Below are 21,804 nucleotides of genomic sequence, written 5' to 3' on the forward strand. Positions count from 1 at the left end.
TATTAGCTCTCGTTGCTGGGTTCCTGCTGTAAGGTGTTGGTCTGCACTTGTGACAGTGTGTCTAGCCAGCTGTCACCCACCGCGGCTCCTCAGCATGTATCTGACGTGCTTCTGTTTGTCCCCAGCGTTGGCAACGATGAGAACATATCAAACACCTGGAAGTTCCTGTCTCATTCGACAGACTCGCTAAATAAGATCGTCAAGGTGAACGAGTCCACGGAGTCCCTCACTGATGAGGGTAAGAGGAAGCTATGGCCTCTGTTCTCTGTAGGGGTTGTGCCATTCGCCGCCTAGGACGCAGGCCTTGGTGGAGTGGTAGTGCCTCCCTCTTTCTTACTCCTTCGAGGGTTCTCTGAATTGTCTGAAGCCTTGAGTGCTTTATAATAAAATGGTAATGACACCTACTCAGGTGTTAGATAGTTGTCCATTGGAAGATGTCATTGCTTTTCATACGGTCCGACGCGACTACAAGTGCGTTTCCCCTAGACTCTCAGTGCCGGCTCTCTTGGCACTGTTGTAAGCCCGCTCTCCTGAGCAAGTACAGTTCCCAGGTCCCTTCCACTTCCTGCTCCATGTAGGAATCACGTCTTGGGCACGTTTCGTGTGTGTGATGTTTATCACTCTCAGCTAAAGCCCTACCTGTGGCGCGTGTCCCTCCCAGATGACCCACACTGGAATATGGCTCTATGAGCATGCCCTGGCTCAGCAAGAGTCTTTCTGTCTTAGGGAATTATCACATTAAGGAAAAGTCCAGCAGAGGCTTTTTAGAGGTCATAGACCGACGTCCTGATATTGATTTTTTTCATTTTTTGAGGAGTAGGTACAGATATGAATGAAGGACAGCTCATGGGAGACTTTGAGATTGAATCCAAGCAGCTGGAAGCGGAGTCCTGGAGTCGGATAGTAGACAGCAAGTTTCTGAAACAGCAGAAGAAAGACGTGGTCAAGCGGCAAGAGGTGATCTATGGTGAGAGTCTTCCTTTGCTCTGCTGCCATTTGATTGCATCATCCAGACTTTGTATCCGGTGATTTTCTGGGCTGTGGCAAGTCCATCTTCATGTGTGTAGTATCTCGAAGATTGTTAAAATTCGGAGGTCTAGAGACATGATCTTATTTCTGTCCTTTTCTTCTCTCTTCAGAGTTACTTTTCTTAGTTTATTGAACATTTTATATAATATGAGTGCTTATTTATGCAACAGACCTAAAAAGAAATCTCCGTGAGAGTTTAATTCCCCCTCTAGACTAAGGACGAGGCGCTAACAGTCAGTCACTTCTAGGAAATAGGAAACGGTCCATTGCGTAAGGTTTCAGTTCCAACGAGGATGAACTTGGAACCCACTGAAGAGTGAGGCGATCTGATATCGCTGTGGTTGGTCAGGTGGAAGACGAAAAACACTTTAGGGAAAAGGCAGCTCTCGACCCAGTTTTAAAGTAAATTGGGCTTTAAGAAGCCACAAGACTAAATGGGGTTCTTCGTAGCAGGACGTGATCTTGGGAGGAGGGTCCTTGTGGCAGCGTCCCCCTGACCCGTGAGCTTTGTCCCCCCGTCAGAGCTGATGCAGACCGAGCTGCACCACATCCGCACGCTCAAGATCATGAGCGACGTCTACAGCCGGGGGATGATGACGGATCTGCTCTTCGAGCAGCAGATGGTGGAGAAGCTGTTCCCGTGTCTGGATGAGCTGATCAGCATCCACAGCCAGTTCTTCCAGAGGATCCTGGAGCGGAAGAAGGAGTCGCTCGTGGATAAAAGCGAAAAGAACTTTCTCATCAGGAGGATGGGGGATGTGCTTGTCCATCAGGTGAGCCATGGGGAAGAGGGGCGCTTTGGGGTTCAGCAGCCACACCGTCACCTCTGGGCTCTAACATGTGTTGCCTTTGGGCACTTAGGCAAGGGGTTTCTCTCTCCAGGCCTCAGTTTCCCTTTTTGTGAATGAGGACAGTAGCTTTTCTCTCCTAATACTGTGTGTGTGTGTGTTTAGTGTATATAAAGCATATATAGTAGATCCTCAATGAAAGTCAGTTTTCCTTCCTCAGAGTCTCTACCATAAGAAAGAGTATAGCTTAACAAATCCAATACTTGTTGGAAGTATCCACTCCCCCCTCTGCCTCAAAACAAAGGGAACTGATTTATCTGAAAGCCACCGATGTGTAGAAAATTGAATGAGGAATGATCTGTGAAATTGTTCATAAAATCTATCTTACGGATACTTTCATCACGGTGTGGGACGGTTTCAGTCTTACTCCAAAAACAGTTGGGCTAAAAATTAATTTGATACTTTTATATGTGTTTATCGTAGACAGCTTTTCATGTTTCTTTCTAAAACTTTTTTTTTTTTTTTTAATGTTCCTAATATAATCTTAACAGGCTGAGGGGCATAACATCCCACCTGACTGGCTCTTTTTCCCAGACAACCTCTACCTCAGCGTAGAAGCAAAGGCTTCGTTGCTAGAACATTTGCCTGAGAACTGGAAATCTTGTCCTTTCCTCGTGTTCATGAGTCTGACCCCCTCACCTCATTAAATCATTCATTCATTTTTTTCAAGTATTTACTGGGCACCTACTAAATACTAGGTGGAACCACAAAGCTCAATATGCCTTAGACCTCTGCCTCAAATGCTCTGTAAGTAAAAATAAGCGTATTATGAAATAATTTGGGTAGTTAGCATAGGTCTCTGCAACAGGTAGGGCCCCCGAGTGGGGAGGTCAGCCCTGGGAGTGAGGACCTTTTCTCCCCAGACAGCCCCTGGCCCCAGGCCTGCACAGGCGCCGCATCTAACCCTGACTGGGGTTGTTTGCAGCTCGTGGTGTTTGTGCACATCTCTCTCGTAAGTTCTTTGACAGCAGGATTCCTACCTTAGCCCCACGAGGTGCTGGGGCCAGAATCACCTGTAGGGCACGTGATTGATGATGGGAGCAGATCCCTCAGAATCTCACTGCCTCAACTTTGCTGGTGGTAAAGGGGAGGAGGAAAAGCTGCCTGCAGGGTTTTTGGTGTGGGTCACGCCTCGTGCCTCCAGAGAGTTTTGGTCCAGCGGGAATCGGTGCTGAGCATGGAGCCCCTCATCGGATTCTCCAGAGTGAGCAGATGTGCGGAGGAGCCATTGCGATCGCTCATGGCTGGGAGCGATTTAAGGGCTGAGGTCCTGAGCGCAGTGAGATAGATCCCTGGGTGACAATGGCTGTTCTGGGTCTTTCTAACTTACAAAGGGGACGTTCTAAGGCCGACGGTCTCCTGAAAACCTTCTAGTGAGTTTCCTTGTTTCATTACTACAGTTAGGGCACAGAACACAGCTTGCATTTCTTATATGCACGGTATGTAGATATATGTTCGTTGTTTTAAAATATATATATAGCAGCTTTATTGAAACATAATTCATATGCCATATAACCCGCCCTTTGAAGACGTACAGTTCAGTGGTTTTTACCGTATTCACCGGATCGTGCAACCATTTACCACAAGCAGTCTTGGAACATGTTTATGACCCGCCACCAACTGCCGCGGCCCCAGGCAACCACTGATCTGCTTTCTGTCTGTGAATATGCCTGTTCTGGACATTTCATAGAAATGAAGTAAAATAATACGTGGTGGTTTGTGACTGGCTTTTGTATTTAGGATAATGCTTTCAGGGCTCATCAGTACCGTAGCTGTAGCATGCATGAAGTCAGTATTTCATTTTCTTTTACATACATACATATATATATACATGCACATACACACACCCCACATTTTATCTGTCCATGTGTCCTTTGATGGACTTTGGGGTTATTCCACTTTGGGGCTGTTATGAAGAATGAATGAGGAGCATTTGTGTACCCATTTTTGTTTGGACATAGCGTTTAATGTCTAGGAGTGAAATCGCTTGGTTAGTTAACTTTCTGAGGAGCTGCTACATTGTTTAAAGCGCTACACCACTTAAATTTTCTGGAGCAATTTATGAGGAAGCTCTCCTGGGTTTACAAATAGACCTGCCACTTTGTACAAAATGGTAATACAGCGTAGCTCCTGAGTTACGGCCTGACGTTTGTTCCCTTCTCTCTGCAGTTTTCAGGCGAGAACGCAGAGCGCTTAAAGAAGACGTACGGCAAGTTCTGCGGGCAGCACAACCAGTCTGTGAACTACTTCAAAGACCTTTACACCAAGGACAAGCGCTTCCAGGCGTTTGTGAAGGTACCGATGTGTGACGCGGCCGTCCCCGTCTTTGTCCGGAGCGTCCCGTACTGTCGTTTCTAGCAGAGCCCCCATCCGCGGGCAGGCCTGACTGTCCCTTTCCTCCCTTGCAGAAGAAGATGAGCAGTTCAGTCGTGAGGAGGCTGGGGATCCCCGAGTGCATCCTGCTGGTAACCCAGCGGATCACCAAGTACCCCGTTTTATTCCAAAGGATACTGCAGTGCACCAAAGGTGAGCCCCCCTCGCCTTCAGCCCCGTGTGCCGGCCCCCATCCTGGGCATCCCGCGGCACCAGGGACCTCACGGAGGAGCCCCGTCCTGCTCTGGCGGGTCTAAAACAGACCCTGGGTTTTATCTAAAAATTGTTTTTGAATGAAAACTTGAAATATTATGTCAGCAGACTGGGGGTGGATGCTAGCAAGAAGGCAAGGAACCCCTTCTTGATCCCGTCAAGAGTTCAGGGACCTGAATAACTTCCCCCTTGTCCCTAAACCGAGCTTTTCCCTTCAGTGCCAGACTTGCTGCTGTTTCTTACTGACTCAGTACTTAGCAGCTTCTCTCTCGGCCGACCCTGCTCATAGTACATTTAAAGGTTAGGTAAAACAAAGACAAACAAGGCACTTGTTGCTCCTCTTCCTCCCCCAAAACGTGTGGTTCCTTCTACTTGAGAACGTAGCATGTAATTGCATATTGTCTACATCACTGAAAATGTCTGACTGTATTTAGAATGTACCTTGTGCCTGAGAGAGGGACGGGGACATGCCCTGAGATATATTGGCCTTGCTCTGATGGCATTCCACAGAGGGAGGGTGAGGATATGCAGGAGGAGGGTGGGATCCCCTTCCTTCTGCTCATGCCCGAGAGGCTCCGTTAAAGGCACGTCTCCTTCCCTTCCCAGACAGTGACGTGGAGCAGGAGGACCTGACTCAGTCCCTGAGCTTGGTGAAGGATGTCATTGGCGCTGTGGACAGTAAGGTGGCCAGTTACGAAAAGAAGGTGCGTCTGAATGAGATCTACACAAGGACAGACAGCAAGTCGATCATGCGGATGAAGAGTGGTCAGATGTTTGCGAAGGAGGATTTGAAGCGGAAGAAGTTGGTACGGGATGGGAGTGTGTTTCTGAAGAACGCGGCGGGAAGGCTGAAAGGTAAAGCCCATGTTTGCACTGGGTCCGAGCGGGTGCCAGAGACAGCAGGCAAAACCCACGTGTTTTTGTTGGAAACCCACCGCCAGATTTTCCCTGGGGATCCCTATCCAAACATCACGCGGGAGCAACCATCATTTAATTGTTCTTCATCTTGTATCAGAAATGACTGTTTTAAAGACAGCTCATAAAATCATAAAATACAGCCAATTTGCAAGGAAATGGAGTTGAGTAAAATGGGAAAGAAGATTTTAAGAGACAAAGAAAGGGTAAAATTAACCCAAAAGCGCAGAGGTTAAGGAAGGTGTATTTTCCTACAAGAGAAGGGCAGCCAGTTGGGGACGGGGTCTCTGCCAAAACATTTGACCATCAGACAATCTACAGAGTCTGTGAGATTAGAATTCTGTGCGTCACTTGTTCTAAAGAGACGTTAGAGGGGCTTCCAGCTCCTGGAGCCTTAGAGAAATGTAATTATGAACTCAGCTGTATTTGTTAAACTTTATGCTGTTCATACCTTTTATCTTTAAGGAAAAGAGATCATAAAATGCATTTGTTTTCAATTTGGTTTCCACTCTCAGTTTTCAAATGCTCAGCTACGTCAAGTTAAGGGAGTTAGGAGGTTTGTTAATTCATCTGTACGTTAGATTAAAAAAAAAAAACAATAACTGCCGTCATCAAACCTGTGCTCTCTGGGCCTGAATGGCAGCTCTGACTTCACCAGGGGCCTTGGGCGCCCCCACCGTCCCCCCTGGCCTCAGTCGCTGAGCTCAGGAAGCTGCCGGCCCAGCGGCGTGAGCCTGAGGTGGGTGGAGCGTGGGAGGTGGGAGGGATGCGCCAGGTCCCTCGCTTGGGTCTCACTGTGCGCAGACCACCCAGCGGAGCCCAGGCAGTCCGACGGTTTCAAAGGTGAATGAACTGGGTCCCCCCGGCCCCCCCATCACATGCAGAGGCCAGGAACAGAGTGAAGAGCCTGCTGTCCTGTAGGATTCTTCTCTGTGCTGTTCCCAGAACCGGGTTCCGGGCGCTTTCCCGCTGTGACTGTCGGAGTCCGGCTGGCGGCTCAGACACACCTGCCCTGTCCTGCGAGCAGCTGAATGTTCTAGAACTGCTGCCGCCGCCCAGAGCTAGCTTTGTTCTCTTTCCTTTAAAAGCAGTTTACTTATCCATTCCCGAAAGAAAAACTAATAGATCCCAGCTGTTAGAATACAGTTGTGGTCAAACCGACGGTGGAACGGTAGGTTTTCAGACTGGAAAGGCCACCAGTGGCAATAGGAGCCGGTGTTGAGTCATTCCCAACCCAAGGGACCTCGGGCCAAGCACAGCCCATGCTGGGTGGGGCGCCCTTTGAAGGGGTGGCTTTTGTCTGATCCCCTGACACGGCACGTAACCTTCAAGCTCCAGTGAAGGCGAAACTTATGTTTTAGAACTTTTTTTTTGGGGGGGGCAGGCACCTGAATTACTTAAAAGTAAGCTTTAAAAAACAAAACAAAACCAATAGTGCTAATGGTAGTGCATGGAAAATTACTGTCATCCAGGCTGAAAAGCTCGACCTGCCTAGAAATCAGGCCTCGTTGCTTCTGTTTTCTTCAGGGCTTTGCAGTGAGTTAGGCTGGGTAGGGGCTCCAGCTGTGGCAGGAGTGGCAGGAAAGGTGGGAGGGGTCTGTTCCATTCTTTCCCCGGGGAACCAGAGGCTCCCCTTCCCGGAGCGGCCGGCCTCTCCGAGCACAGCAGCGGGCTCCCCTCCAGCGGTGCTGGACTTCGTCCTGAAGGGAGGAATGAAAGATGCCCCTTGGCGCTCTTCGGGAATTAGAGCAAGGCTCTGTGGCCCTCTTCTGATTCCTAGGTCCAGCTAGAGGGGTTTGTTTGGGTTTTCTTTCATATCGAGTGAGAGGCAGAGAACGCTGCTTCATGGGCGCAGAGAGGCTGGGTGGTTGGTACGAGGCCCCTGCGCACCCCGCTTGGTCTCCTGGGCGTGTGGGGCCTGCCGCTCGTCAGGCCGAGACCTTTACTACCTCACCTTCGGGCGGCTCTCCTGTCCGCTGTCCCACGCCTTTCCCGTCGCTGCCGTCAGGAGACGAGATGCGCTGTGCCCTGAGCGCTCCATGGGCTGTGTTGCTATTTAACATCTGGTTCAAGTCCGGCCCTTCGGTCGTATTCTTGCAGTGGTTCATGCCTGAAATCTCGCCTCACAGGGTACATCTGTGCAGAACTAAATACGTATACTTTCCCAAGGCAAGGCATTGGGGACGAAACCCCATTTTAAAGTGCCTCTAAGCCTCTGTGACACCCAGCTCTGGATCGCGCCCAGTGTGGCCCGGCTGCCGCAGAGGAGTGTGATCGCGGACCCCGATGTGCTCTGAATTCCTACTGAGGGTGCTCGGACCGTGCCGCACTGTTAACCAATCACTGTCCTCTCTCCCCTCCCCTGACTTTGCAGAGGTGCAGGCCGTGCTGCTGACGGACATCTTAGTTTTCCTTCAAGAAAAAGACCAGAAATTCGTCTTTGCGTCATTGGTAAGCTGCACAGTTGGTCTGTCCTGTTTGTGATGAATAGTAGTGTTCAGAGCAGCTAGCGATAAATATTGGGTGTAAGTTTAACTCTGTATTGTTGGTCTCCCACCCTCTGAAAGTTAATCGGCTGAGGACAAATTGCTCTGAATAATTTCTTAAATACTCTTAAAATTTTGTCCTACTTCCCCGCCCCCCCCCACCCCACCCCCACATTATTTTCTCTTTCCTTACATTCCTTTTGAAAGCCTTGGACATTTGATCACTGGGGTATTTCTCACCCATTATGCCCCATAAATCATGCTAATTTATAATACCACCAGCCAGATTCTGTGAGGAACATGGAAGGAGTCATCATGTAGGAAACATGACTGGGACCTTTAGAGCCATAAATTATCATTCCCTTGATGGAACTCTTTCTGTTTGATGAACTCGTCATCCTACTTCTGCCACTGTATGTTAAACCCTATGCTTTTAAAAGGCATCTGGTCTTACCTGTGACTGAGGCTGTCCTTAAGACTTAGGACACTGTGTACATTTCTCACACCTGCCCTCTCCCCCTTTTCCAGGACCAGAAATCGACAGTGATCTCACTGAAGAGGCTGATTGTAAGGGAGGTAGCACACGAGGAGAAAGGTTTGTTCCTGATCAGCATGGGGATGAAAGACCCGGAGATGGTGGAAGTCCACGCCAGCTCCAAAGAGGAGCGCAACAGCTGGATTCAGATCATTCAGGACACCATCAACGCCCTGTAAGCTCCCCACGGCTCATCCGGCCGCCTCGCGCCTCCGTGGGTTCAGAACAGACTGGGCAGACCCCCAGAGTAATGGGTGTCTTAGGGGTGTTTTGTTTTATTTTGGTTGCATTAGGAACAGAGATGAAGATGAAGGAATTCCTAGTGAGAATGAAGAGGAAAAGAGGATGCTGGACACCAAAGCCCGGGAATTGAAAGGTAAGGCTGCCGGGAGGGGTCTGAGGCCCTTGTCGGAGGAGGGTCTGCAGTCTCGGAACCTGTGCTTCCTCTCAGGGCCTGAGAACAGGGAGGGGAACAGCTTTTCACAGAGGAGGAACCAAATCTCAGCTGGCACGGGCCTCACACACGGCAGCCATAACACTGTGTCAGACCCTCGATCAAGGGAGTATTGGTTCCCCGTCTCAGCATGAGTGTTCTGGGACCCCTGTCGCAGGAGAACTTGCAGAATCCATGGTCACATCGAAGATGAAAAGAGGAAGGAAAGGGACTTGAGGAAAAGAATTTTCCCGTTAATCTGCGTTTGTAAACAGTTGCCCGGGCTAACGATGCCGTGCGCTCACAGGTCCGTCGGGAGGAGGTCTGTGGAGAGCGCCCCACTGGTTGTACTTGCCCAGTATCCACGAAGCCCTCAGTGCCCTGTGCAGTGCGGTCAGCGTCCTGCAGGACTTGGGTGCTCAGGCCCGTTGTACAGATGGGAAAGCTGAGGCCCACGGGGCCCAGCAAGCCGGGGCCCATCTCTTCTCTTTGCCTGCGCTTATTTAATGTCCTGGAGTGAACGCTGTGCTTGGGATAGTCAAATAAATGGAAGTGCTGAAGGAGTTCGGTGAGCCCTGCAAGCTGGACAAAGTGACAGCATTCTGTTTTGGGGGCGTGGGGAGAGATGGACAGATTAAGACTGGAGCCGGAGTTAGATGAGATTCATTGGCCTGTGATAGGACGATAGGGATGAACTTTTTCTTTCAACGCGTAAGCAGCACCTGGCCCGGCGTCCTGCTAGGTGCTAGGGGGGCAGGGATTCCTGTGTGGGAAGCTGCCCCTGCAGCGAGGGAGGCGCACACAAAGGACCGGCCCCCAAGTGCCCCACTAGGCCAGGGGGTGTGCAGACGGCGCTGCCGTGTCCGCCAGGGAACGACGGGCCTGGAGGGCCAGGGCCAAGCGATGGGAGATGAAGGCACCAGGTCGAGGTGGCAAGAAGGGACCGATGCGATGTTTTCAGCGAAATTTAAACTTAAGTTTTTAAGTTAGTATTGAAGCCAGTTGGGAGACTTGCTTGAAGGAGTTGGGGAACCTCTGGGGGCGGAAGGACCTGTAGGGATGGAGACCCGTAGGTGGCACGGGGTGGGCCCGGGTGAGAAGTGAGGGACGGGTGCGCATGAGGGGGAGTGAGCAGGCGCAGTGTCCCCCAGCTCTGCAGCTCGGCGAGCCAGAGGTGAAGGTGGTGACCGCGGAGGGAGGGGGCACAGGCAGAGGGAGGAGGACGGGTGGCAAGAATGAGACGCAGTTTCCCGCATGCTGGCGACGAGGCTTCTGGGTGGGGGTCGTGGGATCTGGGGTGCTTTTTGTGGGTCATCAGCACCTATGAAGTAGTCAGAGCCAAGGGAGTGAAGGAGGTCCCCGGGGGAAGTGTGCCAGGGACAGGCAGCGGCCCAGGCGGAGCCAAGGGGACCCCAGTTGTTCCGTTGCGGGTGGCAGTTCTTTGCCTGAGAGGGTTTTAGAAAGGGGACCATGGTGTCCTCAAAGGAGAGGGGGGGCCAGTTTAAAGAGGGAGGAGGAGACAACCGTGCTGGAAGGGATGACAGGCAAGACCGCAGGCTGAGTGAGGAAGGGCGGCCTTGGAAGGAGGGGACGCGGCGACGGCAGAAGCCAGAGCAGCGGGGGTCGGGAAACCAGCAGGAAGAGGGGGAGCAGAAACAACTGCAGTTTGTGGGGTCAGCCATCCCGACGTTCCCCTAGGAAGGCCCAGGGCAGCTTACGAGGTAGAAATCACAGAACGAAAGCTGGGTACATACAGCCTTCATGATGGAAACTTTAAGGCGGGGAGAGCTCCTCTGTGCGGTCCCGTAAATGACCACAAGGTGGCGCCGGCGCCCCAGTCGTCTGACCGAGGGCGGCGGATCCCCAGAGCTTTTCTCCGTCCCCCCCCGCAGAACAACTGCAGCAGAAGGACCAGCAGATCCTGCTCCTCCTGGAAGAAAAGGAGATGATTTTCCGGGACATGACGGAGTGCAGCACCCCCTTGCCAGAGGAATGCTCCCCGACTCAAAGCTCTAGAACCCTCTTCCGCTCCAACACGGAAGAGGCTCTCAAAGGAGGACCGTTAATGAAAAGTGCAATAAATGAGGGTAATTGACGTTCAGTGCTGCCCCGTCTTCGTCACTTCCCGACATGTTTTATACACTAATGATACTTTCTATTGTAAAAACAAAGCACAAACGCAGAAAACAAACATTTCACTTTAGTGAGTCATCAGGGGAGCATCTTGTTGCCACTACCCAGGTCAGGCAGTAAAAATGTGGCCAGCCACCCTAAAGTCCCTCCCACGTGTCCTGTCTCCATCAAAGCCCCCTCCCTCCCTGCAGAAAAGAACAGCTGGTGTGACTTTCACAGTAAGCACTTAAGTTTCTTTATGGTTTCATGGCCAAGCACGTCCTCATAGACACTATCGTATAGTCTTGCTTGTATTTTTTTGGTAGCTGAAATTTAATTCACAGCTCCACCCCATCCCCTTTTCCACACAATTTAACTTAGAAAAGCCTGAGCTTTTCAATGTGCACAGTTTCCTGTTTCCTTCCTGCAGTGGAGACCTTGCAGAGCCTGGTGAGTGGGGGCCTGGGAGGCCCCCTTGGGCAGGCTGTGGGCAGCCCCGTGGGGCCGGAAGGCACAGTCGGCCCCGTGTCCTTGCCCCGGAGAGCAGAGACCTTCGGAGGATTCGACAGCCATCAGATGAACGCTTCAAAAGGTGCGCGATGTTCAACTCCTGTGCTTTTATAGGCAGTCCTCGGCGTTCACACGCAACTAAAAATGGTCTCCACTCGGGTAGGTCCATCCCGTCTGTCCCCGTCAGTACATGTTTTAGTGAGATGCTCGGAAGCGTCCAGCTGCTAGAACACTCAAGAACCTCTATCAACGTCACGTTCGTTTTGAACAATAACGATGTTCCTGGGATCTCAGCTAAGCTGTAGCCAAGGAGTAATAATACTTGTTTTTCTCTTTGTTTCTGGTTCTTCTGCATCAATAAAAGTTAATTATCACTTAGCTGCCACCAGGTGGCTTCCTATTCTTTGGCTTTCGTAGGATTCAGAAATATATCCCTAAGCTGTGTATATTGTGTTCTGTTCTTGGCTAATTTGTTTCACAACCTTAAAAAAAAAATTGTATTTCTTTGTTTAGGAGGAGAGAAGGAAGAGGGAGATGATGGCCAGGATCTTAGGAGAACAGAATCTGATAGTGGTCTGAAAAAGGTATTTTTTTTCCCCCTAAAATACACTGAGACCTTCTTAGCACTTCCCTCTGAATTCACAGTCTTTGACATACATCCATTTCGTTCTTGTTTTGGGCGCCTGACTTGCTGTTTTTATTTCCTACTTTATTTTAAGAGGAAAGCACATTCTTAAACCCACAGTACAATTAAGAGTTCCCATGTTGCTGGCTACTTGCGCTCTCTGGCTTAGAGCTTCATGTTTATACCCATAGCTCCACCACGGCCCTGGCACGACCAGTTTTGTCAGGAGGTTAGGTCAAATGCCCCAGATCAACCTGAACTCTTTACAAGGCTTGAGTGACAGCTGAGCCTGCCCCTGCACTGAGAGGGGGTAGCAGACCAGGACGAAAGTGGGACACCGCAGCGTCACCGAGACACGCGTTAGATACACTTCTGGCCTCAGGGTCTTCGTATTTTTTAAGTGCATGTGTTTTGTTTTATAGGGTGGAAATGCTAACCTGGCATTTATACTTAAACGAAACAATGAGGTAAGGACGGTATGAGCTATTTAAGAGTGTGGTTTCACTGTAATTGCTGGGTTAGGAATACTCGTTTCTGTTGGGCTGCTACAAGCGGGCCGGCTCCTGGCTGTGCTCTGCATGCGTTGCTGTGCGCTCGTCATGTCCGCCACCCTGCCTTTCCCCTGGCCCGGGCGTCACCTTGGTGTCACGCCGCACGCACCATTGCCTGCTGCGGCAGCCTCTGCTCCTCTGCTCCTGAGAAGCCTCCTGCTTTCTGCGGGCACCGCTGCGAGCCTCCTCGGGGGTGTCCCCAGCCCAGGCACACTGAGTGCAGTTGGTAGCCTCCTTTCCTGTGACACAGGCCTGGGCCGAAAGCCACTCATCTGGAACGTGGCAAGTGAACTCGTGGGCAGCTCTTCTCGTAGTCCACCCTTCCCCTCCAGGGACTCGGGCTCAGTTTTCTTCCTTGAGCCCCACTTTTCACTCAGCGTGTGTGTCACTCCGCAAGTGGCCTTGGTGTCCTGCTCGGTACAGCTCACGCTCTGGTTCCAGTCCTTCCTACCTTGTTCAGCTGAGTCCCGCGGATCCTGCAGGGTGCTTGTCCTTTCCCTGGCTCCCCCTCCCCGGTCCCGTCTCAGAAAGACTCCTCGAGGATCCCGTCCTCTGCAAACTGTATTTCCTCTGAGCGAGTGGTTCCGTGTGTGAGCAGACAGGAGTGACGTACACGGCCTGGCCCTCTAGGGGTGTGCCTCTCAGCATCTCCTTTGTGTTCCTTCTTGCCTTCTACCCAGACCTTAAATTCGTGAGAAGCATTGTTCTCACATGTTAAATTATGAAACCTTTCCTTTTTCCTTCTAGTGCACAGAGGGATGTTCTGTTGGTTGGCATGGCAGCCCAAACACTGTGGGGTCCTGGAGGAAGGCTATTCCGTGTTTTTCCTTATGCGGGACAGATCTGCTCTCCCACACACTGTTGCTCTTGGTGTCTGCTGCTTGAAATGTAGCTCTTTGTTGATTTTTCCATTTGGTGACCTCTGCCCCTGTCTTTAGTGAGAAGAGTCAGGTAAGAGACACCATAAGACGAGAGTGTTTTCCAGGCCTTGCAGCCTGGATTTACACACTGAGATGCTCGGCCAGAGTCGGCTGCTCTCCTGTGACCTCCCTCTGTCTCTCTCTCTGTTTATCAAGGATAAGCTTAAATGAGGAGTAAAAAGTATTTTCAGATATGCTTAAGCCTGAGAATTACTTTTTAAAAAGTATTATAAAAGGAGTACGTATTCGTGGTAGAAATTTTGGAAACTATCCAAAAATGTAAAAAGAGAATAAACCAGAGAAATGTAATCTCACCACGGAGGAATAACTACGGTTAAATGTTCAGTGCTTTGCTTTCCAGCCTTCGCTTCTGCATAGCGTATATTTATGTGTCCATGTTTGTGTGAGTGTGAAGAGCATAAAAATCGTGTTACATGGCTTGTCACACCTCTCCCCCAGAGCTTCATACCCTGAAGCTCTCTTCCTGGCCCCCACGGGCAGCATCTCCCGGAGCACGTTACTGGGGCGGGCTGGGTGGTGGCAGCGGCCCATGCTGGTCGGTGTGTTCTGTGACGTGTTAGCGCTTTCTCTGCTGCGTGGCTTCCGTGCGATGCGGCCAGGAACTGCTTGCCGGCGCGTCACCTCCTCAGCCTGCCTCGGCTCCCTCTCGTCTTTCGTTCACCGACATCCGGGATTCTCATATCTTCATTGACATTTTCTTGGTTTGATGTGTTCGAGTGGTTATTTCTTTATTTGGTGTTTATTTGATTTCAGATAAAGCTGAATCACTTTCAGCACGTTATACACTTGGCTGTTTGTGGTTCTTCTTTTGTAAATTTGCTGGTTTGCCTTCCTGGCCTCTTTCCCCAGGAGAGGATTCATTTCTCATTGCTCTCGGAGAGCTTCTTTAAATCCAGTATTTTTTGTTTGACTTTCTGTTCAGTGTCCTTTTTGCCTTTTAGTTGTACAATTCGCATAGTGAAAGTTGGAGATCTGTGTGCGTGTGTGGTTTCTTCCAGTGCTTCTGCTTTGAAAAGCATTCCCTGTTGCAAGATCAGGGAAACATCCTATTTTATTGTAGCTCTTTTATGTTTTTATTTTTTATTTTTTTTTAATACTTGGCATTTTAATCTATTTGAATGTTTTTCTTGTGTGAGCCGGGATTCAAACTTAAATTTTTTACAATGATTTAGCCCATTTTCTCAGAACAGTTCGTTGAGTAATCTTCCCTGTTGGTGTGGAAATGTGCGTTCTGTCACATACTAACCCCTTTGGGTTTGCTTTGTTCGGGACGTGCGCCCTTTCTGCGCCAGCCACTTTACATACTTGGAGCTTTCTTCATAATGCTGTGTGCCGCCGTCCCTCCTGCAGGCACACTTATTTGTTCGGTCCCGTTTTGTTTTTCTTGGCTAACTGCACCTGCTTATTCTCTTTGGGGCTTTCAGTTGGAAAGTATTTTGTTCCGGTGCAAGCTCCTTGCTGTCGGGGAGGTTACCTGTCAGATGACGGGCGGGTGGCGGGTGTGAGGCCCTGTCCTGACGAGGCGTGTCCCTGTGTTCCTTTCACAGCAGGTCGTTCAGAGCATCGTCCACCTCCACGAACTCCTTAGCACTTTGCAGGTATGTGCCTTTCTCTCTTACCCCCTCACTTCTTCCCAGAGGGTGCAGTGGCCTGCATTTGTGAGCTGTAGGTTGCTTATGGGTAGCTGGGGCCCTCGGTCTAGAGGAGACGGGCTCTCGGGATGAGAAAGGTCACGGAGCGCCCCCTCGGGCTGGAGCTGACGGACAGGTGGTGGACGGCTCTGTGGTGGCCGTGCCCCAGGGGCGCCAGCATGCGCTCAGACCATCCCGTCTCTCCCGGGTGGCTCCAGTAGGAAGATGAGTCTCCCTGTCCCATTTCTCTGTGTGGTGTTTGGACAGCAGGACCCTCTCAAGACAACCGTCCTCCACACTTCCCAGCAACATCCTCCAATTCTGCTCATGTTCATTCTTCAAGATCGAACCAGCCCCATCCTGTCGGCTCCCACCTCCAGAACACACACACACTCCCCACCCCAGGCGACGCTTGTGCCTGCAGACGGCACGTGACCAAGCTGGGCAAAAAACCGAGTTCCTGCCCCACTAAGGTCCCTGTTTGATAACTGCCCACGCTGGAGTGTTTTCTTGCCCCAGACCAGCTTTAAAACGAGAGCAGAGAGGACGCTGTGTAGTGACTAGTGCCCCCAGGGAGGGGTCAGGCGGACAGGAAGCAGGAAGCCGGCTGTCCTCCCGGCCAGGGGTGCATCCGTCTCTCCCTGGTGTCTCCCGCAGGGGGTGGTGCTGCAGCAGGACAGCTACATCGAGGACCAGAAGCTGCTGCTGGCGGAGAGGGCCCTGACCCGGAGCTCGTCCCGCCCCAGCTCGCTCATCGAGCAGGAGAAGCAGCGCAGCCTGGAGAAGCAGCGCCAGGACCTGGCCAACCTGCAGAAGCAGCAGGCGCAGCACCTGGAGGAGAAGCGCAGGCGGGAGCGCGAGTGGGAGGCCCGGGAGCGGGCGCTGCAGGAGCGCGAGGCGCGGCTGGCGCAGCGCGAGGAGGAGGTGCAGCGGGGGCAGCGGGACCTGGAGCGGGACCGGGAGGAGCTGCAGCAGAGGAAGGGCGCCTACCAGTACGACCTGGAGAGGCTGCGCGCCGCCCAGAGGCAGCTCGAGAGGGAGCAGGAGCAGCTGAGACGGGACACAGAGCGGCTCAGCCAGACGCAGGTGGACCGTGACGTCTGTCAGGTGAGAGCCGAGAGCAGAAGGGGTTTGCTGTGCCCGTCACGGGTGCAGGGAGGAGCCGCTGTGCTGAGCACCCCGAGAACGGGAGCTGAGCTGTAAGGGCTGTTCTGTAGAGCATCGTTTGCACTAAAAGGGAAGGTGAGCAAGAGGGTCTCTTCCTCGCTCTTCCCTCCCCGAGGTGGAGGAGGAGAGTGGAGGGGTCAGGCAGTTCTCAGACACTTGGAGCTGACGGCACGTCCGCCATGTGTCTGAGCCAGTGGTCAGCCGGCTGGCATTGCAGGGGCGGCCCCTCTGCTCTGCGCCACGTAGGAAAGCAGGCTTTTCACCCCCCTGAAGGAACCTGCAGGCAAGGGGGGAGCGCAGCACAGAGAAGGGCCACACAGGGCCTGAGAGCACCAGGCGGCAGAAAACGGCCCTGGTGCGTGAGTTACTGAGAGGACAGGCGGTGGGGTCGGGCGCGTCAGTTATAGGGAAGAGCCCACCCTTGGGAGGGCAGCGGCTGCTCCTCTGTGGCGGGGACACTCCTGCTCAGGGACACGGGTGAGGACTTTCTTTTGCTGTAGCTGCTGCTCACGTGGGCGGGAGGCTTTTCCTCCTGCAGCTCGCTGCCCCTGCGTTTCTTTCCCAAGGCTCTGGCGGTTCTGGGACGCGGGCGCTCGTGGCAGATGAGCAGCCTGAGCGCACAGTCCGCCTGTCTCGATACTCACGTCATGTTGCCATGTGATGGATTGATGATTGATTGACCTTAGACCATGAAAGAAAATTGAACTGATGTCTTGTAGAAGGGGCGTTTTTGCTTTCTGCGGAGGCCGCCTGGCACTTGGGTGGTGGGAGCAGCAAATGGCACTGCACTGCCCTTCCTCACCCAGGCCGGGCTCCTCCTCCTCGCTGTCAGGTCAGCGGGGCTTCCACAGGCCGGAGCGCGCGGAGTAGGCTGATTGTCTTCATCTCGCTTTTTCTTTGGTTTAGCCTTTGACTGGATGGAATCTTGGTGTAAATTTCACTCTCCACCTACATTCTAACCTGACAGGCTTCTAAAATCTTGTAGCCCCAAACAGACACCTACATCCCTGGGTAAATCAGTTCTCGGATCAGCAGTGCCCCTGTTTCTTCAGGGTTGGGGGTTCTTTTTTAAGCTGCCTCGTGCAAGGTCCTATTAATTCTTTATGATGCGGACATTAGGCGCATGTAGTAAAACTAGAAATGGTGTCAGGTGGTATTTTTAACACTTTCATAGGTCCTCCTTGGGGGAGGGCGGTAAAGGAATTTTGGATCGTTTCATACTGAGGACTGTGGAGTCCAGGGAGGTGGGCCGCGCCGAGCGGCCCCACCAGCTGAGGGGGCCGGCACCCCTCCCACGGCCCGTGGCATGCGGCCCTCACTGAGCCTGTGTCTTGCCCGTGTGCAGGTTTCACATCAGCACACCAAGCTGCTGAGGATCCCGTCCTTCTTCCCCAGCCCCGAGGAGTCCCCCTCGCCTTCCGTGCCTTTGATAGCCAAATCAGGGTCGTTGGACTCAGAACTCTCAGCGTCCCAAAAGAGGAACAGCATTTCTCGGACACACAAAGATAAGGGGCCTTTTCACATACTGAGCTCCACCGGCCAGGCCAGCAAAATCCCAGAGGGCCCAAGCCAGGGCCCAACGCCCCCCTCCTCCTCACGCCTGTTTGGGTTAGCAAAACCGAAGGACAAGAAGGAGAAGAAGAAGAAGAACAAAGGAGACCGAGCTCAGCCCCGCGGTGAGTCACACCCGTCTCCCTGTGGCCCGGCCCTGGATCCTCAGGAGGGGACACGCTCTGGGCATAGGCCAGGCCAACGAAAGGGGCTGCGCAGGTGCAGAAAAGCCGGATGGCCCCACTGCTCACCAAACGCGCTTGCTCTGCCCGCAGAGGACCCAGGCGCTAGTGCAGGGGGCGTCTGTCTCAGCACGCCCTGTGCGGCCCCTGCGTGGGGGGGCGTCGGCCTTTGCCTGCAGGCGTTTCTTATCTAAGGAATGCAAACCCTTCTAAAGGGAGTGGCTTCAGTCTCCCCTGCCTGCCTTTGTTCGCCAGGTCTGGTCATTGATAATAGTAACTGGGGAGTGTCCCCGGGATCACATGGGCTCCTTGAAGTGACCATGGTGGGGAGGTAGCGGGCAGACTCAGGACAGAGAGTGGCTGGTGTGTCTGCCGTCACTGAGCCGAACACACACCCTGCGGGCAGAGTAGTCCCGTGCTCCCTGCACAGGAGGTCAAAGAGAGGTTTCTTTGCTGGCCTATTTCTGAATAGGAAGTCCAGCGCTTCTGCCGAGTTGAAGGGAGCAGTGGGGAGTGAAAGGCATTACGGAATCAGTGAGGAGACCCATGCGCAGACAGTTGGTGGCCCACCAGCCCCCATCATCTCTCTGCACCTCAGAAGACCTGTGTTTAGGGAGGAAAAGAGGGAGTCTGTTTTTTTCTGACTTTCTTGTCTCTTCTCGGTTTGCAGATGGTCCTGCATCAGAGGTGGCCACAGAGGGTGAAGAGATCTTCTGCTGACCCCACCCCTCTGCTGGCAGAGTCACCAGCCCCACTCTCCTGTGCCCCTGCGTGCCGCCCTCATGTGGACACCGTGCTCTGCAAGTGCCCACTGCCCTGCACCGCCCCAGGGCATGGCCCTGAGGAACCCTTGGTCCCGAGTGTCGGGGTGGGTAAGGAGGCCCCGAACTCACCCACCCAGGCAACTGCCAGCGAGTCTCGGGGTGGGGCCGGCCTTCTTGAGGGTGTTACCCTGAGGGTGGTGTCCTCAGAAGTCTGGGCGATGGCTTTGGACATGTCAGGAACACCGAAAAGCTGAAAGGATGTTTCCAGGTGGGGTATGAACACTGGGTGCCTTTTATTTTGGGGAACACACCTGATGATCGGACGGCAGGTAGTGTGGAGTCCCTGTGTGTGCATATACGGTAGCCATCTGCACAGCCACGTAGGATACGGCGGAACCGTGCGCCATGTGGCCCAGATGCGCCACACAGATGGCTACGCAGGTGCCCAGCCGCTCACCTGCCCTGCGTCCGAGGTGGTTTCCTCGCCCTCCCCTCACCTCTGTGGGCATGTGTTTCTCATTTCATTGCAGAAGGGATGACAAACATTTGTGAAAACCAGTGAGAATAGACCTGATGTGTCTCAAAAGCTTGTGATCTGCACCACCTTGATTTTGGTATTTCTGTCACAGTCTCCAGTAATTTCATTTGTCAGTTCCGGAAGAAATTCTGCACTGGCTTTCCAAGATGTTTGCCCACATGTTCTGGGCACTGATGAAGTAGAGAGGCCTCTCACTCTTACCCCGGCAGTGTGACACTTTTTGGTTGTCACTGACCATTCAGAAGTGGCCACAGCCCGCTGGCAGTATTCCTGAGACCTCATGGTGGCTCCCCGAGACCATCTGCTCCTGCTTGGCCCTCCCTGTGGGGCACAGCGGCCCCCTCCACACCCCACCACTAGGGGGCACCTGCTCCCCAACAGGGAGCTTGTCCCACCCCTGTGCTAGGACAGCTGGCCTAGAAGTAGGGTCAGCAAAGGTGTTAGTGCCTGTGTGGTGGCTTCCAGCAGTCCAGACGAGAGAACAGCCGGTCCAGGGGTGGCTTGCAGAGGTCCTCGTTCTGTGGCAGTGGGCCTTGGCAAAGTCTAATTTCTTTAAAAAATTGTTTAAAAATCTAAAAGTATGTTGGTTATTATACTGCAACCCTTGAAGATGCCTCACATGCTGCCTGTGTTTTGCGTCTTTTGCCTTCTCCCTTTCCCTCTGTGTTTCGGTCTGTGCTTGTTTTTAGCTTGTCACCAGCTAGAAGGCGCAGGACGGTTCATGGGTGACAGTCCCCTCGGAGGCCCCACACACCTGCCGCGCTGGTAGCTCCCCAAGGCGGGGGACTGGGAGATTCTGTGCTTTAAATGTGGCCTTTGATTCCTGCTTTCTGCCCCTTAGGAGCTGGGTCTTTGACCATACTTAAAAAAAAAAAAAATCTGTAACTTGGTGCTTGTTGATGAATTGCAAGCTGGCCTTGCAGATGGAGATATTTATCTTTCAGTTTATTTGAAAGAGGTCTGGTTTAAAATTGTTAGCTTAGATTTATTTATTGTGTGTGTCCGTGTGTGTCTGTGTGTGTGATAAGGGTGAACACACTGTCCCAACGGTTTCAGCTATCTGATTGCTGTGGAGGACGCGCAGCGGCCCGGCTGCTGCCTCCCCGGTGTCTGTCCAAGTGCCTTGAAGGCCCAAAAGAAATGAAGATGGGGGAAGGGACGCCTTTCCTTCCCTCCTCCCACCCCACCTCATTCTTTGATCAAGGGATGTCTTCTTGCTTCAGAATTAAGTAACTTGCCACCTCTGAGGGACATTTGCTTGTTTTTGTCATTGACTTTTGTCATTGGAATTTCTTACCTTTCAGTAATAGACTTTGGGGAAAAACCAACTGATTTTCTCCTGAAACCTGACAATCTGCCCCGCCCCCCTCACCCCCTGCCACTCCACCCAAAGACCCTAAACAGCAAAAGCTGTATTGCTCCCTTCTGCCAGTGCCCAGAGATTCGTGTTACAGCCACGCCTGTCCTGGCCTTCCTTGGGGCTCTGTGGTCTGTCCTTGTCATTTGCTGGAGGTGGCCCTGTGGCTTCGTGTCACACGGAGAGAGGCGCTTTGCTGGAAAGGCAAACACAAACTCGTGTTCCTCTTCCTCTGGGTGGGTGTGGGCCAGGCCGTCTGTGCTCTGGGCTTGGAACAGGAAGGGCTTCATGCCAAAGAGACTGGCTGTCACCCATGCTCCTCACAGAAGCCCTGTGGACGCTGAGCTCCGCTCGGGCTGCGTAAGCCCCCAGGCCCGCGCTGCCCCCTCCTCCGTCATCTCCCCTTTGAAATGGCGCTCAGGCCGTTTGCTCCTGTGCTGCGCTTCTGACCTTGAGAACTGCCCTGGTCAGCACTGCTCAGCCCTGCCTGGGTTTCTTCTCTGTGGCAAGGGGTTGCCTGCTGCGGTGACTCAGATTCAGTTCCCTGTGGTGTCCCCACGTGAGAAAGCTGTGCTTCTCCGTCAGGCTCAAGAAATCAGATGCCCGAAATTGAGGTGGTTGTGGGGGGGTGGGGGGGACACCTTCCAGAGTCCCCAGATTTTCAGAACCTAGTCAATTCTGGAAGGAGGGTGTATCGTTGGTCAATCGTATCATCTCAGTAATTGTCACCCTGGTTGGGTGACACGTGCACTTTACATGCTCTCCGCGGCTGGCTCCGTTTTTGTGGCAACCATGTCGGCTGGTTTCTTTGACCACAGAGCGGGTCAGAAACATGCTAATGGCCACGCTACAGCCTTTGCCAACATTCCAGCCTCCGCCCTCACAAGAGCTACCTAGGGGCAAGAAATCCGTATCAAGATTTTGTTTTTATGAAAAGGTACGAATCTTACCTTTTTTCCTCTTAAGTCTCAGGGTAGTGCCACTGACAGCTGTCCCTCTGTTACGTCCCGAGCCCCTGGCGTGAGCAGCAGTGAGCACAGATG

At 52.5% G+C, this 21,804-nt stretch overlaps 1 protein-coding gene across 2 annotated transcripts in view; it reads left to right on the top strand.

The window, feature by feature from the left end:
- The window catches only part of AKAP13 (A-kinase anchoring protein 13), a 208,073-nt gene extending 188,808 nt beyond the window's left edge, over nt 1-19,265 (top strand). For both annotated transcript variants that reach the window (XM_090263653.1, XM_090263652.1), the window contains 17 exons: nt 126-238; nt 815-967; nt 1,552-1,802; nt 4,047-4,172; nt 4,286-4,403; nt 5,070-5,318; nt 7,753-7,829; nt 8,393-8,574; nt 8,693-8,775; nt 10,725-10,919; nt 11,375-11,536; nt 11,968-12,038; nt 12,502-12,546; nt 15,119-15,169; nt 15,860-16,309; nt 17,715-18,045; nt 18,773-19,265. In XM_090263653.1, coding sequence (XP_090119779.1) covers nt 126-238; nt 815-967; nt 1,552-1,802; nt 4,047-4,172; nt 4,286-4,403; nt 5,070-5,318; nt 7,753-7,829; nt 8,393-8,574; nt 8,693-8,775; nt 10,725-10,919; nt 11,375-11,536; nt 11,968-12,038; nt 12,502-12,546; nt 15,119-15,169; nt 15,860-16,309; nt 17,715-18,045; nt 18,773-18,822 — 2,707 coding nt within the window. In that variant the 3' untranslated portion in view covers nt 18,823-19,265. The remainder of the gene's footprint in view (nt 1-125; nt 239-814; nt 968-1,551; nt 1,803-4,046; nt 4,173-4,285; nt 4,404-5,069; nt 5,319-7,752; nt 7,830-8,392; nt 8,575-8,692; nt 8,776-10,724; nt 10,920-11,374; nt 11,537-11,967; nt 12,039-12,501; nt 12,547-15,118; nt 15,170-15,859; nt 16,310-17,714; nt 18,046-18,772) is intronic.
- Nucleotides 19,266-21,804: the final 2,539 nt, after the last annotated feature.

Source organism: Furipterus horrens, unplaced genomic scaffold (genome assembly GCF_987537825.1).
Source record: "Furipterus horrens unplaced genomic scaffold, mFurHor1.1.pri manual_scaffold_16, whole genome shotgun sequence".
In the NCBI taxonomy this organism is placed as follows: Eukaryota; Metazoa; Chordata; class Mammalia; order Chiroptera; family Furipteridae; genus Furipterus; species Furipterus horrens.